Here is a 16,886-nt window from a genome sequence, read left to right as displayed (position 1 = left end):
TGATTGTTTTGTGACATTTGTCGGTTATTTTGGCTTTGAGAATAATTCCGTCTTCCTCTCGATGACTGAATAGAGCAAGTAGGTTCTTATTTAACCTTAAGACCGCTAGAATGTTGATTATGAGGGAGTAGTTTCTGGAACTGAGCAGAAGTACTTGTCCCTTTTTCGCACTCAAGTGCGAGCTTAAAGGTGCCATCGAGATCAGCTTTTGCCTTGATGAGTTGTTGTTGAACATCGACGTCTCGAATTTGTCCAATAAAGAGGTCTTTCAGGGTCTCTTTTTCCTGATGATTAGGCCAATTGCACAAAGCCACTTGGGCGCTCAAACGGGCATAAAATGACGAGAAGCTGTCATTTTCAAGCATGAAAACTGTGTTATACAACTTTATACGCTCCACCGTGTATTCTCGTTCAATCTTGAACAGCGTTTCACAGCCGGTATGAAATTCTCGAAAAGGAATATCACTAATGTCTGTGTGAGGAAATGAGTCAGCGAATCGTCTCCTCCCTTCATTCCCCAGAGCAAAGAACAAACGAGAATTAATACGAGCCTCAGCCTCGTGGTAGAACCAATTTTGACTAATTCGAGGGCCTTTTCTTCTCTCAATTTTGAGCTCAGTAATCCTTCGGATCGCCGCTTGATCTCGCTGTCTGCGGGCGTTAGCTGCTCCAGCATCTTCGCCCTCAGTTCGCCCCCAATATTAAAGGGGAATACCTAACAGGTCAGTCCTGTCTTCATTCACAGGAACTGCTGGCTGCGCCATCAGATTTGCCGAGGTCTTAGAATGAAAACTTTGTTGTTGAACAATACGTAAATTGTTTTAGAGTTAAAAACTTTGTTGGATAGAATTTTTTTGTTGCTTAGTTTCGAATATAATCTTGGTTTAGGAAATTTATCTTGATTGATCATAAGATTAAGTTGAATCAGATTTCTAGCAAACAATAGAGATAACGGATAATGAATGAATACGCTCTGCGTGAAGTTAAGTAGAGGTTAGCGCAATGACCTTGGTTAATGTAATTAGCATCGAACTGCAGTAGGACTGCAAAAGAACAAGTAACTGACGAGGTACCGAAGGTCGCCTCACGACAGCAGTCGTTTTTTCGTACTTCCAACGCCACCATTCAATGAGACAGCAAACCGGGAAGGTTGAAATTTCGTTTTGTTTTGTTCACCTTGCCGCTATTTTTTAGCATGTTAATTTTTTCTGAGCAAAAAATAATATAAGTGAAGTTAACGAATGAAGTATGGCAAAACTTTCAAACGGAAGGTTTAATAAACATAGTTCATTAAACATAATTGTTAATTTTCGTGCTCTTTTTTCGGCAGCTCATTTTTTAGTAAAAACAATTGACCTGCTTACAAATAAGTTAGTAATTTTTGTCACGTAAATGGGAGTCCTATCCCTACTTCAATATTTATATGTCACCCCGGGTTGACCAAAAATGCTAATCATACAATTCCCATACAATTTCTCATACAATTCATACGTTTGAAAAAGTGTATAAAAACTCTATGACTATGAACTATATATTATGGAACTGTATGACTAGCATTTTCCTATAATGAAGTTGTATGGCCATAAATGGGAACTGCATGACTAACATTTTTCATTTTTGGAAATAGCTTGACTAGCAGTTTTCCAATCCTAATAGCAAACTCTAATTGAGCTAATAATGTAAATCTTTACAAAAACCTGTAATCGCGCAATCTCAGAACTGATGAGAAAAACCTGAGAAAACAAAGAGATTGTATTTTCTGCAGGAAATTCTTCGCGGCTCAGCAGAAAACTGAGTTTCTTAATCTTGTTGAAAGATTCAAAACAACCAACAAAAAGAAGTTGAAGACCAGGCTCCAACTGAAAGAAAGTCAAGCCAAAATCCTTGTTTTCAATTTATATTTTTCTAAAAACCCGTAATGCCTTTTTCTTAGTTGTGTGGAGTTCATCCAAAAACACAGTAATTCTTGCCGGAATTATTAAAATGACTTCGAATTTACGATTAAACTTATTAAAAAACCATTCTGATAACAGTATTTTCCTGGCTCTTTTTGAAATTATTTAAGGATAACTTTGACTATTTTTCCCCAATAAGCTGAGCTTTAGCTACATATTGCTTGTGAACACCAAAATTTGACCCTTAAAACATTAAAAACGTGTATGATTAAATAACATTTTTCAAAATTCCTACTTTTTGGATATTTTTCAGTAGTATTTCAATAAACCGTGACTGATTGACGCCTTTGTTGGAAATTTTCTGGTCTTTGAAACTTTCACTACTAATTTTCAGATGATTATACGAAAAAAAGTTTTGTGTTTTCCGAGGTTGAAAGTTAAATTTAAAAAAGTTAGAAAGAAAAAAGTCTTAGTTACCATCAGAAAACTTAACTTTCCATGTACTCTAAAATTAGTGTTCACAATTTATGAATATCTAGGAAGTTCGTAATCCGTAATCAGTAGTTTCTTTTTCATGGAAAAAAGGTCAGAAAATCCAGTAGTATTGCAGAAATTAGTGAAAAATTTTCACATTGACAAAAACAATTGTTAAAAAACACTCTGTTAACAGTCCAGGCATTTTTGATATCTTTGGATTTGACGTCTTTTTGTTTTCTCAATACAAGTAGTTTTTTGCTTCTAAACAATTACTAGTCATACAGCTACCATAGTATTGGATTTTTATGACTAGCATTTTTTCAAGACAAAAATGAATTTTTAACATTTTTTTTCTAGTTCAACTAGTTTGGAGACAAACATTTAGTCGCTGACTAGTTGTTTGAGCTTTGTAACCAGTTCAATTTCTCGTTGTTTTCTCATAACAATTGTTTTTTTTTTTGGTTTCAAAAACATGCTAGTCATACAGTTTCAAGAAAAAAGTCATTTTTGTTAATTTTTTTTCTATCTTTTTCAACAAGTTTGCCGATAACCGTTTGACCGCTGACTAGTTTTTTGAGCTTCATAATTTACTTAACTTCTCTTTGTTTTCTCAATACAAATATTTTTTTTGGTTTCAATGGGAACTGTGTGACAAGCATTCTTTCTTTTTTCATTGGAAAATAGTATGGAACTGTATGATTAGCATTTATGTCTATGGCGGTCAATCCGGGACGCGCTATCCGATCCTTTATCAGGTTCAATAAACACTATTACATCTGTAAAGCCATTCAATTGGCCCTAAATGGGAAGGTGTATCAACGGCAACATTTACCTCAATTCACCGCCACTTCTCGAATACCCTAAATTCATCCTTCTCTAAGATCAGCTGATCACCCATAACAATTCTCACAACTTGAAGATATTTAAGAAAAGAAAGAAAGAAGCCTCGAATAAAAAACTATTTTTACTGATTCTGGATCAAACTTGTTTTTTTTGGGATATCGCAGTATAATAAAGTTCATTAAAATAAAAAACGAGTTTGAACTTCGATTAAATATTTCCGAAATATATACAAACATAACTTCAAAGCTTCTTTTGTTTAAACATTGAAAAAATTCTTATTTTCGATGATGGCTGCGCTTTCTGTTTTCTTCTGATTAAATTGAGAGTGTTCGGCGCTTTCTCGATTTCCTTTTATTCCCGTCTGGTTGTTTTCTGGGTCGATTAAGTTCAGGTCTGGCGGCTGTTCTTTTTTCTCCCCTTTTTCCTTTCGACGACTCCGATGTTTCTGATTCTGAGCTTTGGCTCTTGTTATGATAGAGTAGCATCTGAAGTCAAAATTCATCAGACAAAATATTCTGATTTAATCACATCTGCTCCAAATAACGAAAATTTGAGAGCTCATAAATTTTAATCGAATAGCATAAGATCTATGGAGCGAAAAAACCAACTTGGTGTCAAGTTTTGATGGAAAGATGATAATGAACACTTTTTAGCCTAAAGAAGTAATGATGAAGATGGATCATCGCATCAACAAAAAAAACGTTATCATGAAAAAAAAAAGCTTTGAAAAAGATTAAACATCATTATCAACAAAAACTGAAAGTAAAAAATGTTACGAACGAGGTATATAGCCCAAAAACTTGGAACGATAACTGCAAAACAGTCAAGTTAAGAGAACTGACTTCTGAAAGTTTTTAGAGTTTTAGATTTTTAGGGGAGTATCTACATGGTTATCCTAGTCGACCAAGGATGGTTACTTGGGAGCACCTTGCAAATGATGAGTATCTTTTATGAGGTAAATATCTTTGATTGACGAGGGTAATCCATAGGCGACTTCTTACCTCTCTAGACCTAAGAGGACTGCACAGAGTAGCATGGCGAATGACCACACACTTCTGTCTGTGAACTTGTCTATGCGGGTCACTGTCCCGTCCAGCCACGCAAAGTTCATCCGAGTCTGACCCTTTTTCAGATTCTCCGTCGTGCTCGACTGAAACGAGGAATACATGAGCATAGAATACTACTGCGTGGATACTGTGTTTCAATGGGTGTTAAATGCTAATTTTTTTATAGTAGTGTTGAGAAAAATTGATTTGAAGATAAATTTCCAGGTACCAAGTAAACCAAGCAAGCCATTATCTAAAGAAAAAACAGAAATCAATTGTTATCTTCATTATTACGTTCATGTAGCTTTTGCTACTAAATCTTGAAGCCCAAACTCATGTCATGCTTTTTACTTCCCCCTCGCTCATCCTCTCTAAAAAACTCGGGCTTTTTCGTTTGTTTTCATCTTAGTTTTTTTGCAGACTAATAAATAGTGATCAGACATTTCTGTGCTCAGACACCGGTGGTTCTCATTTCGATCTATATTTTTTTTCAAATATTTACAGGTTAGAAATCGATGATATTGGGACTGTAGTTCCGACAAGATACATTCAGCCAGCTCAGAGAAATTAATTAATTACCCCTGCTTATTAATTAATTTTGCTTGAAATTTCAATCATTTTTCTTGGACTTCAATCAATAACCTAGAGCAAACTCCGTTTTGGCCAGCTATCGAAGAAATACTTACGAAAAAATTTTCGTTAACAGAAAGGTCGATGTATATCTGTTTGGTACGTTGTTTTTTAATCATCATTTTCTTTTTTAACTGGAAATGCAAGAAAAAATGATTTAAATGAGTGTTTGAAATACACTTTTACGCCTTTTGCTACCGGCGCAGCCATTAGGTAATATGCATTTGGAGGTGATATGCGCTTTATGTGATGTGATGTGGGTGGGCATCATCTCAAACATAACTTTAAAATGTTTGTCTGTTTACTAACAGATACGTCGATGTGTATCCTGTTTGGCCTGTGGTCTCTGAAGTACTCTGTCTTTGTCAGTCTGAGGTTGGTGTAGAAGTTGCAGTGGACCCAGTGGTGGATGTGTCCGTTGAACAACTCGTCCACCAACTCACTCCTCTCGCTGCTGTTCCTCCTACAATTGAAGAGGCTCCCTTCCATGAGCACCAGTTTAATCGAAATCGCGAGATGTTTTAAAGGTTAGGTATGGTTACGTAGCAGTATTTAGACAACCGCGTGTTCAGACTTGTCAGTAAGCAGAGAAATACTGTATTAACCAACCAGAATCGAGACAAGGAAGAAATGAATAATTAATAATTATTTATTTCGTAAACTTGCTTTCTCATCTCGATTCTGATTCACTAATATGGTAATTGTCGGTTTACTGACGAGTATGAATACGCGGTTGTCTAAATACATACCACAATCCGTTAGGTATATAGTTCAAGAATATTTCAAAGAAGCTAAGTAGACCTCATAAAAGTATTCGTTATCTAGTGTGTACCGAATTATGAAATGATTGACCGATTTTTTGAAATTCTGATAATAATTTTTTGTTCCGACCACTGAAAATGGTAAGAAACTTTGAACTTTTTATTTTCAACGAAAAATCAGGTACAACAAATAATCTGGGTCCAGTGATATATTGTATTGGAGCCTTATCAGTTGTGATTCTAGGGAATTTTAAATTTTTCAAAAACTTGTCCCAGTGTCGAGAAAACTTAGTTTTAACTTTTTAATTTTAGTCAAGTTTTGAGCGAATAAAACGTTCGAGAAACTTTCATTACATAAGAAAATAAGCAATTTAAGCTAAAACAAAACTTGATTTTACTTAAAACCTGAGAGAAAATCTAGTTTCGGAAGCTCCAATGAGCGCTTCTCTGTCAAAAAGATTTCCAGCGATGGACCCTAAAAAACTCTAAAGACGCCGTGGGCGTCAATATATACTAAATATGATGGAAGAGCGCGCGCTGGAAAAACGCGATTATTGATCAAAATTTTCCAAAAAATGCCTAAAAACGCTTTTTTTGGACTGTTTTCAAAATTTTCCCTGTGGCGCAGATTTTCGGCCAAAACAGGTTCTTTTTAGTGCTTTGGGCTTTGGGAGAGTTTGGAAAATCAATTTCGTCGATCTAAAAAAGAGGTCGACAAAGTTTTGAAAATTTTTTGAATATCCCCCCCCCCTGACCGCATCACTTAAATTTCAGCGTGAAACTCTGACTCTGGTCTATTAAGTGCTTGAACAGTGAATCATTTTTCTGACTTTCGGAGAAATTGTTTTTTGCAGTAAATTTTCGATTTCTTAACTAAGCATTTTGATGGTTTTTTCCATACCATCTGGGATGTATTACTGTCTGAAGCTCAACTGTGGAAAAAATAGCTTGTGATCAATTTGCTTAAATTAAAAAAGGTTTAAAATTCAAACTATTTTGATTACTATAAGTCAAATCGGGTTAGCTTACGAGCGTTATACATTTTCAAGTTTTGTCGATTTGTTTGTTCGAAAATATTATTAAAATTTTCTCAAAATCAAAAACTTGTGATTGTCGATCGAGAAAAACCAAAACTTTCAAAGCTTTGCCCTGACACGAGCAACCTTGCCGCGTTGTAAATTGATGCTTAAACAAGTGGAGATGATTTTATTTCTGGATTTTTAGGTTATCTAAAACAAATATTTTGCTATGTATGTTATTTGTCATTCTATTTTTTTTGAGAACACAGCCGACTTCTTAGGACAAAAACTGTTGAACACTGCTGATTGTTTCAGGGAGAAGCCTCGAATGTTCTGACTGTCTTTTACGGTCTATGGAGTTGTAATTGCTTCAAAAATAGTTGATGAGTTTCAAATAAAAATAGAAAAAAAAAGAAACCTACGATGAGTTTTTTGAATCATATCCGACACCATTTGTATAATAAAAAGTGATATGTTTTTCACATAAAAAAAATTGAGTAGATCAAATGGCATTCCGCGAATCATTTTGGAATCTAAATTGACAATCTTCACATCTATAGCTTGGTTATACTGATCAATTGTGAACAAAAACTGATCACATTTCAAATATATTTTTGTAAATTTGAGCTCAAGACAACGGTATCTTCCGGCTGATATAAAACAGTTCAGTCAAAACTTGCTAGTTGGAAAGTCGAAATTTACAAAGTCGCAACACAAACTGTCAAAATATTTAGATTTTTGATAAATTACGAGCAGTCTCTCCAAAATTCAAAGGCAAGCAAGCTACATGAAAATCAACATGCTAGTTTTATAGTTACATTCTTTTTTCTATGACGCCCATTTTATCAGCGCCCACGGCAACTTTCTTTTTGGGTCGAAAAGTTCATTTATCTTTTAAATGTCAAGCTGTGCTTGACGAGTTTTTAATCAGTTCAAAAAACCAGAAGATCGTCTTCTCAGGAAGGCAATAATTAAACCCACTTGGGATAAAAAGAAAATTAAATTGAAATATTGAGTTTCGGCTATAATGTCTCTTAAGATAATATTTCAATTCACTTCAGTTTCTAATATTAATCCCCTCCCCCCACCACCAACCACCACCCAACCTCTAACATCTATTTTATGATGTAATTAGTAATTTCACCAGTCAAGACCAAATATGTTCTGATCGATCCAACTAGTCAGCATACCAATTTTCGATATGAAAAATTAGGCTTGGTGAGCAAAATTTCAACAAAGACAAATTGGCAAGTGACAAAAGGATAGCCCTTGAAGAAAAAAGAGCCCATGAGCCCAATTTCCTATTTTTGAAATGGTGTGACATGTGTACTTACAGTGTCCATGAATAGTTCATTTGTTCAAATGACTGGGCAACTACTATGAACATGAAGACCACTATCGGGTCAGTGAGGTGGTCGCAGATCAGTGCCTCAGTTTGGAATGCGCCATAATTCACTGGTGCCTCGAAGATCAATACTTCTAAAACACAACAAGCAATCTATTTCATCATAATATCTTTCAAGTTCATTAATTTAGGTATTTTGGAACCTGATCTAAACTACATTTTATTAATGGATAAATTAGATATTTTACCACTGTAAAATATTTAATATTAACCAATCATAATCCATCTAACTAACAACCCATTTATTTGTAAGTGCTGAAATTACTTGTAATTTCAGCACCAGAGAGATTTGAATTTAACTTAGAAATTAGTTGCCTCTCCAAGAGAACTTCAGCTGCCGCAATAAGCCAGTATACTCTAGATCTATTGAGCCTAGCAGAGACTAGTTAAACACCCTGAGACTAGTAGATATAAGAGTAAGATTAGGATCGGTATTAGACTAAGAAGTTGCACGAATCTATCCGGCCGAAAATAAGATAGCGTGACGAGCAGACGGTGTACCCTATCCGAAATTACTCTATGAGTTAACCACTTAGGTTATAACTCAATTTGCCGAATATAGTTTTTCATCATTTATTATCTCATATTAAAACAAAACATACAAATTCGAAAAGAATCAAAGATAGCTGGTCGCTGTACAACTAGCACGCAATTTTTCAAAGCTACCATTCAAAACTTTAAAGCAAAGTTAAAAATATGAAAGATGGACAAAATTTAATTTTTTTAAAATATGAATTAATCTTTTTTTTTCAGTTTGTGAGAGAGGAGACTGAATTTTTCTATAAGCCCAAACCATTTAAAATAGCTCAGATATTGAAGAAAAAAAACAGAGTTAGATTGCTAACCTGAATCACAATCAAGCGAACTTCAACGTGACACCACATTTAACATCTAGAAATTTCTGGTGATATGTTACAGTAGGTGGCAATTTGAAGAACTAATTGCGTATAGTGCATTGTCCGATTGTCGACTAACAATTGAAAACAATTTAATGAATATAGGAAACTGGTTCTCAAATGCAGGCCTAAGATAAATGAGATGAAAACTGAAAAATTTGGAACCAAGTTACACAAGAGTGTTCTCGGGTAAAAAGTGTCGTATTTTACGACAAAGTTAACGCGCTAAAAACGTCTCTGAAGTCTCTAGGAATTGTTTTTGATGCTTTGTTCACTTTCCATCAGTATATAGCAGCCTTTACATCCATGTGTTACCTCTATATGAAAAAACTCCACCAAGTAAAGTTTTTCTTATCGCAAAAGATCGTATTCATAATTATCAGCAGACTCAATTTTTGCAACTCGCTACTTGGTAAAATGTCAATAAAAGACTGATACAGAATGATGAAGTACGCTACATATTCAACCTGCATCGTTTCTGCATTACCAGTCTCGATCTCCATGATCTTCATTGGCTTCCCTTATATATTATTCCTTAGTATCTAGGTGACTTAGCAGTTCCGACCACAGGACGTGGAAAATCAAACTTCCTCCTGAAAGTACCAAAAAGAACACGAAACAAAGCTCAACTATTTTTGACTGTTTGGACTGACAACTATGAAACAAACTTTCAATTTCTTTGCTTATCGAGAAAAACAAAAACAGTTGTAAGAAAATTCTGAACTTATTCCAATTCGAAGCCCTGATTGTTCCGACTGCTTCTTAGGGTTTATGGAGCAATAATAACATTAAAAAATAAAAAGAAATAAACCAAAATGAAAATTTTTTTTTCTAAAATTTGAATTTTTTAATGAAAATTATCCCCTCATACGCCATATAAAGTACAAAATGATAAATTTAGCTCCTTGTAACAAATCAATTATGGCAAATAAGCTTCTTTCAATCAATTTGTAACAACTTCTAAGACGGATTAAATCTCCGCTTACGCGTTAATAGATCGAAAGATACCGCGCGTTAATTGTCCCAAATTGGCGAAAATCCCAATCTTTAAACCCCCATAACTTTACAAAAAACATTCACAGGTGAAACTTCTTTTCAAATTTGTACTCAAAACAACAATACCTTTCGAATGATAATTAAAAAATCCGTCACAAATGGGTAGTTAAAAAGTCGAAATTTGTCTGAAGAAAAAAAACCCACCCCGAGCACAAATATTCCGTTACTTTCGTATCGAAAGTCGGAACAACAAGTTGCATTTATTCCTAAAAATTTGTTAATAAAAAATCATTCCAAGAACAGCACTTAGGTGAAAAGTATTAGGTTAAAGTTATAGATAATTGCAGAAGTCTTCCAAACTTTTGATACAAAAATATGCCAAAGACCTGTACTTGAGAAAAAAAGTATACAACGCATACTCAATTCTGAAAAATTCACTTGTAGACAATCTCTGAAAAACTCACCCCGAGCACAAACATTCCGTTACTTTCGTATCGAAAGTCGGAACAATTAATATGGTTCATAAGGTCTCAGAACTCTTACTATTGATCCAGAAGCACTTCTGAGTTCCAAAAGAAGTGGATAAAGAAACCCGATGATGATTATGATGATGATGATTGGCTGTGATTTGGTTTCTGGTTGGCTTTAAAATATACAACTGGTTCCAGTCAGTACAAGTTGTATATTACAAATTGAATAGTACAAGTACAAGTTGCTTTAAAATATACAACTTGTTCCAATAAGTACAAGTAAATGCCTCAAATATTACTACAACTAAGTGTAGAAAAATGCTTATTTTACAACCAATGAAAAATGTATTATTTTATTAACTATATTTCATAATATAGTCATTTCAGTTTCAATCATCTGTACATGCTATTAAAATAATTTTTACATAGAAATTACTCAACCAGATGAATTGTTATTCATTCAAAAAGACAAAATATACATTTCTTTTAAACTTGGCCTTGAAATAAATTGTATATGCTTTTTGAAGTATGCAAAAAAGCGATCCAATTATTTGCTTGAATCTGCCACCTAATGTATTATATCACCGAGTTTCTTTGAGATCTAAATCAAAGAGATCTCAAAAACTCTTTGAACCGAAATCAAAGAGGAAAAAACATAGCGGTTAGGATGGTTGCAAAAAGTGTAATAAGAACTCGAGGAAACCAAAAAAAAATCACTTTTAACATTTTTCAAGTTTCCAAATCCAATGAGAAAAATATAACACGTTTAGGCTTTTTGAGTTTCAAGAATTGTATAATAATAGCATAATTGAGAACACTGGATCGATACATATATTTTTCCGGATCAACCGTACAAGCTCTCCCCCCCCCCCCCCCCCCCTAAGTGACCAACCATAGAACTTCCACCTAGCCACGTATTAAATTTAAGAATTAATTCTGTTTAAAGTACGCATTTCGAACAAATGCGGACTTAAATTCATATGTCCCAATTTTAATAAGGAATTGCATTTGAACGCTGTTAATTACATAAACTAACCTACTTTTAATCATTTTTCTCCAATAAATTGTTATTTTTCTCTAAATCTAAGGTATAATCAAATTTATTTGCTGAAAAATTCATATTTTCTCCCTCCTAATATAATTTGCGGAAAATGTTACGGTAGATCCATTTTTTCTTCCACTGGGAATTCAAAAATTTAGTGACCATTTCCAAATTAGAATCCATTCACGAAATTATTCACGTTTTTTGTAGCCTTGAAACTTTGCTGTTCGATAATGGAGTATTATTTCTTTTTGACAAAAAAATGAACCAGGGTCGGATCTAGGATTTTCTTGAGATGGTTGGCGGACTTTTCCAAAAAAAATGAAAATTTTCTTTACCTTGCTTAGATCTCCAACTGATTTTTAGGTCCCTAACGGAGGAAAAATTTTGGTTCAAATGGGCCAAAAGAAATGATTTAACCAAAAAATACGAGTTTTTCCTGCGCGAGCTCCTCCTCAATATTATTTCATATTGTTGCCAAAGCATCTTTAGAAAAATTTTAGGGTCGGTCAGCGATAAATGGATTTCATACAACAGTCATTAAGGGGGTCTTTTGGGTAGCCATGGTGTCGAACTTCCAAAAAGAAGAAGCCTGCGCCCTCTTAGTCCACCTGAATTAAACTAAATTTTAAAAAAAATCACAACTCAAACCGCTAAAAAACAAATTAGCAGAATTTGTCGAAAAGGAATGCGTTGTAGTTTTAAAACGCAAGTTAGTGTCAAAGGGAGGATCTAGGATTTTCTCGAGGGGGGAGGCGGATTTTCAAAATATTTTCGAAAAAATTATCGACCATTCATTAAGTCGACCAAATTGAATTTCCGAGCGCTCCCAGATTACTTGGAAGACCCAATTTTGACCAAATATGCAGTTTTTGGCCTTTTTTGGAAAAAGCTGTTTTTGGCTGCATTTCGCAGTTTTTGGCACTTTTTGGAAAGTTTTGTCCGAACAAATTGCATTCTTTTGAAATTTCCCTTTCAAAATTAGTATATATTGGTGCCCACGGCGCTTTTACAAACATTTTAGGCTTGGTCAGCCTAAAATGAATGTCATAAAATATTACTAAAGGAGAACCCTTTGGTTGGTCAGGGATTCGGGACCCCCTAAGTCCGCCCCTGGTATTGTCATTAACTTCATTCAGGAGAGCACCGAAAGTTATAGAGAAATTTTTCTGACATTTTGGTTACAAATTGTCAAGCTGAATCTTTCAACAAAACAAAACTTCTTGTCAACAAAGACTACTAACGTGAGTCGATGTCTGGATCGTCCATACGAAGTATTCTGTGACAGGATTCCCACTTGTATTCGGAGGACAGACTGGAATTGAGACATCGGCAGTGGTCGGATACATTGAACTTCTCGTAGAGCAGATCCACCGAATCCACTACACTCTCAGGTTCCGAAACGATAAACGCCGAGAACAACACCACTGAAACAGAGTTTGGAAGATGAAACATATTTTCAAGATGAAATGATTGGGCTATGAAACGTTTTTTGTTTTGCTTTTACTCAAATACGAAATGCTTATAAAAACTTATGTCGTATATTAATATGTTCAAATAACATCATCTTTCGACACTTTTGAACACATTTTCAGGTTCGGCTCTGATGCACTTCGGCACTGGTGAACGCCCCAGTTTTTTGTGGTTATTACTGGCTCAAACTGTTCCTTTTTTAAAATCCTGCTTTTATATTAAATTTTTTTTGTAAAAGTAAACTTACCTGAACTGTCTATGAAACCATTGTCGCTCCTTAACACATTGATGGACGAAACAGGGTTGTTCTGGTTCTGGAAGAAACTCACAATCTGCTGCATGATAGTCAGCATCAACAAGATTATGAAGGCGCCACTCAGAATCAAAATAGTCTTGTACGGCATGTTTTCACGATATGCTCCAACTTGCAGTTGAGGATTATGTCTTACGCTTTTTCAGAGAAAGTTTCGGGAATAGAAGTATCGGGTCAGACGTCAGATAGCTCAGCCAATTTTCGTGAATGTAAACTTATCTGTGAAAAAGTAAATAAGCCAGGTCTGAAAGCAATATAATCAGCGAAAAATATCTGTAGTTTGCTTCAATCCAAGTCAGGCTTTTCAGTAAAAGAGAGCAAAAACCTGAATTATTCAATATAAGCGGAACAAATAAACGACATCTAAAGTAAAAACAATTAAAATGAATTAAAAAGTCCCTTTAAAATGGTAGCAAATGCCGAAAGCAGGAAGTTGAGTGTGTAAAAACGTTAGAAAAGGGAATAACGAGATATAAAGTAATCAAACAGGGACTTATTTGGTCAATAAATCCTCTATGAAGTTCACTGTTGTATAAGCAGCGAAAACAGGTGTAAATTTGATGGCGCTACAGAAATGCATGCGATCTGAGATATTTGAGAAGTAGGTAATCAATTATTCTCTTAAGCAGGATAATATATAACTCTCGTTTCCTTTTGTGAAATTTGCATCTTCATTTTTGGGAGCTAATATAAGAAATTAGCTGAAAAAAGGCTGCAAAATAATTAAAAGAAGTAAAATTATACGGTTCATCAATTTTGTAATACTCGCTTAAACTATAAAAAAAATGTATATCAAGAAGCGCAATTAGTTGTTCTATTGGTTATAAAAATCAAAAATCAGAAAAAGAAACGTCAGAGGAAGAAGCTAATCAAATTGCTCATTCTTAGATGAATTCAAGCTACAAGTTTCCTGAAACGGGAAACATACCATGTAACTTAATGCAAAATATTTGAGAGGGAAGCTATAGTTGTCCTTACTTTGATTCTCTGGTGGGAAGGAACTTGTGTCTAGGGTGTGGCGTGTCGCTAACCATCTGTTACTATCAAGTAGCAAGAGACCGGTAATTGATTATACAAGAAATTCAGCCGAAATATGCAATGAAATGCATTAAAGTGAACAATTTTTAGGTAGAATTTTAAGTCTAATTTGTTTTTTTTACAAACTACCTAAGAAGCAACCATCAACTTTGGAGGCAAAACGCTGGCTTCTGCGCTCTATTAAAGTCGTAGCGAATGGATAATTGTTTTGATTTCGGATCTTGTCGACGAAAGCAACTTCGAGAAATAACTTTTTTCCACTTCAGATGCCTGTATACTAAATTGCCTAGTCCTGGCTTTCAAGTGCTATTTGCCAGTTTTCAATGGCACTGTTTTCTCAACAAAAAGATCCTGAAATTATGGTACTGCAAATCTTGCAAAAGCATTCGTTTTGTATTTTTATCAGGCAACAACACTGCAAGATTTGTGGTACACTCGAAAAATTTGCCATATTAATGGGTAAAATCTCCAAAAGTGTTGAAGTTGGCACGAGAATGATCATTGGGGTCTTTTTAGAAAGCAAATTTTTTAAAAAAATGTCCCGCTGTTTTTGCCAAAAATCACATGTAATCAATAAAGCAAATAGTCCTATGTTGGTTTTTGATCCCTTTTTCCCCACAACCCATCAGTATTTTAAAGGGTTTTTTATCATCCTCTTAAGAAAAGTGAAAACAAATCGATTATAATGGATTTTCGAGGTTTATAATGTTGTAAATATAATCGATTCCCATGTTACGTTCAGACAACAAAATTGGACTAAAAATAGATTTAAATCCATTTTTTCTCGCCAAAATAAAATGCATTATAATTCATTTTGAATCCATTATAATGGATTTTATAATAAATAGGAAATCCAATTAAAATGGATTTTTTTTCCATTTTGTTATTTTTGTTTCGCGCGTCGTGCAAAATTTTGCAAGAATTTCTGCATTTATCAAGTGAGTTATCCGGAAACTTTGCAAGGCGAGTGTTCGGCCTGGCCTAATCCATTTCAAAACCTAAACTCAAATTGCAAAAAGATTCCGTTGAGCTCTCCCCCCTCCAACGTTTTCCCTTTTGCTCCCCTTCAATCCACCTAACCTTTGACCCTGATCAGTTGTTTTTCAACTCTTATTTTTCTCTAAGTTTTTGAAAAGACGATTAAGTTAATTTAAAACAGCTAATTTTTTTTTAAAAAAGATGCATTATAATGAACTGAAAATTCAACCTTTTAGCGCTTCATTTGCAAATGTCGTTCCGTCATTTAGTCTCAAAACGGAAAAATTCAGAGCAGTTTGCAGGAGGCGAGACAACTTTTTTGAAATTCCTAATGGAATCTGAACTAAGAGCAATATAGATTTTTTTGATACCACACTTGGGCACACTTTGGGGTAGACAGAGTTGGAAAGAAACCAATTCTAGCACTTAGTTCCTTACCACTTCATGAAATGGTAGTAACAACAAATTAAAAAAAAAACATTTGTATGAAGTAGAAGCTGTAAGAGCTCACAGCCCATGCAAACATTCCACTGCATTTGTAGAGCTCAGTGCCCATTCAAAAAATCATTCCAGCAATTCAGACGAACATTTAAATTAACCACGTGAACGAAGAATCAATAATTTTAAGCAGCAAATGTAAGCAACTGATTGGTTTAAAAAGATGGCTTTTGATGAAATTTACGATTTCCGAGAGAAATTATAGTTTAAGCTCATTACATTATGTATTTTTGATGTTATAAATATTTCTGTTAAAAGATTACCTAACAAATTGATATTTGTCTAGTTAAGATAGCATCCACGAGGACAAATGTTCCGTTACTTTCTTTGAAAATCGGAACGGTTGGTATGTTTGAAACTTTGAACAATAGAGCCCATGTTTACTATCAGTAACCAAAACTTTTCAAAAATCAGACACTGCTGTAGATACAGCACTATTTACGGTCGCCAAGCTTTCAACAAAAACCAACACATGCCAAAAAAAGTTAAGGAAAACTAACGTTCAGTTAAAGATATAACAACATTGAGCAAAATTCAACATAGCCAGTTTTTAGATCGGTATAAAGTCCGTATAAAACCATTTGATTTATCTGAAAGCTATAGGATTCGAAAAACGTCAGAGAATGCCACAGAAACTTAATTTAATCATTACTTTTGTTAAATTTTTCTAGCAAAAAATTGTACTCAGGAAAAAAACCTGCGTTAGTGTTGCAGTCAGCTAAAGTCACTTAGGGAGCCTTGCTTACTGCAAAACTATGAGTTTGAAGAGATCCATGTAAAATTTTGCAATCTAAGTGTTTCCGCTGTGAGAAAAATAACATGCTAAATAATGTATTTATGCTAACTTCATTTAAATACTGTTTCTAACACCATTAGTTTCAGTGCGAAATTGTTGAATCCAGCTAAAAACAATTAGTTTTTGCTGCAAAATTTTTGCATAATTTTCATTTTAGTAAAATCAACACGAAACAGTGACTGAAAAAGCATGCATTATAATTTTATTTTGAATTATTTCAAAAAATTAAGAGGCAAGAAATCAGTAAATAAGTTGTATACATTTTTATAGCCGATAAAAATGTGTTCATAATCTATACATAATCTCTAAT

At 34.3% G+C, this 16,886-nt stretch overlaps 1 protein-coding gene across 10 annotated transcripts in view; it reads right to left on the bottom strand.

Annotated features, from left to right (window-relative positions):
- Positions 1 to 3,354: 3,354 nt before the first annotated feature.
- LOC134841326 (uncharacterized) overlaps positions 3,355 to 16,886 on the bottom strand; it is a 66,072-nt gene continuing 52,540 nt past the window's right edge. For 3 of the 10 annotated variants that reach the window (XM_063857292.1, XM_063857283.1, XM_063857275.1), the window contains exons 2-7: positions 13,201 to 13,978; positions 12,725 to 12,907; positions 8,006 to 8,150; positions 5,201 to 5,354; positions 4,217 to 4,365; positions 3,355 to 3,700 (exon numbers count right to left, since the gene is read on the bottom strand). In XM_063857292.1, the coding sequence (XP_063713362.1) occupies positions 3,472 to 3,700; positions 4,217 to 4,365; positions 5,201 to 5,354; positions 8,006 to 8,150; positions 12,725 to 12,907; positions 13,201 to 13,357 (1,017 nt within the window). In that variant the 5' untranslated portion in view covers positions 13,358 to 13,978 and the 3' untranslated portion in view covers positions 3,355 to 3,471. Of the gene's footprint in view, positions 3,701 to 4,216; positions 4,366 to 5,200; positions 5,355 to 8,005; positions 8,151 to 12,724; positions 12,908 to 13,200; positions 14,656 to 15,511; positions 16,643 to 16,886 lie in introns of those variants that run through there. The other 7 variants (XM_063857259.1, XM_063857266.1, XM_063857249.1 and 4 more) reach the window with 6 other exon arrangements.

This window comes from Symsagittifera roscoffensis, chromosome 1 (genome assembly GCF_963678635.1).
Source record: "Symsagittifera roscoffensis chromosome 1, txSymRosc1.1, whole genome shotgun sequence".
In the NCBI taxonomy this organism is placed as follows: domain Eukaryota; kingdom Metazoa; phylum Xenacoelomorpha; order Acoela; family Convolutidae; genus Symsagittifera; species Symsagittifera roscoffensis.
This window is presented reverse-complemented; position numbering and strand designations above follow the sequence as displayed.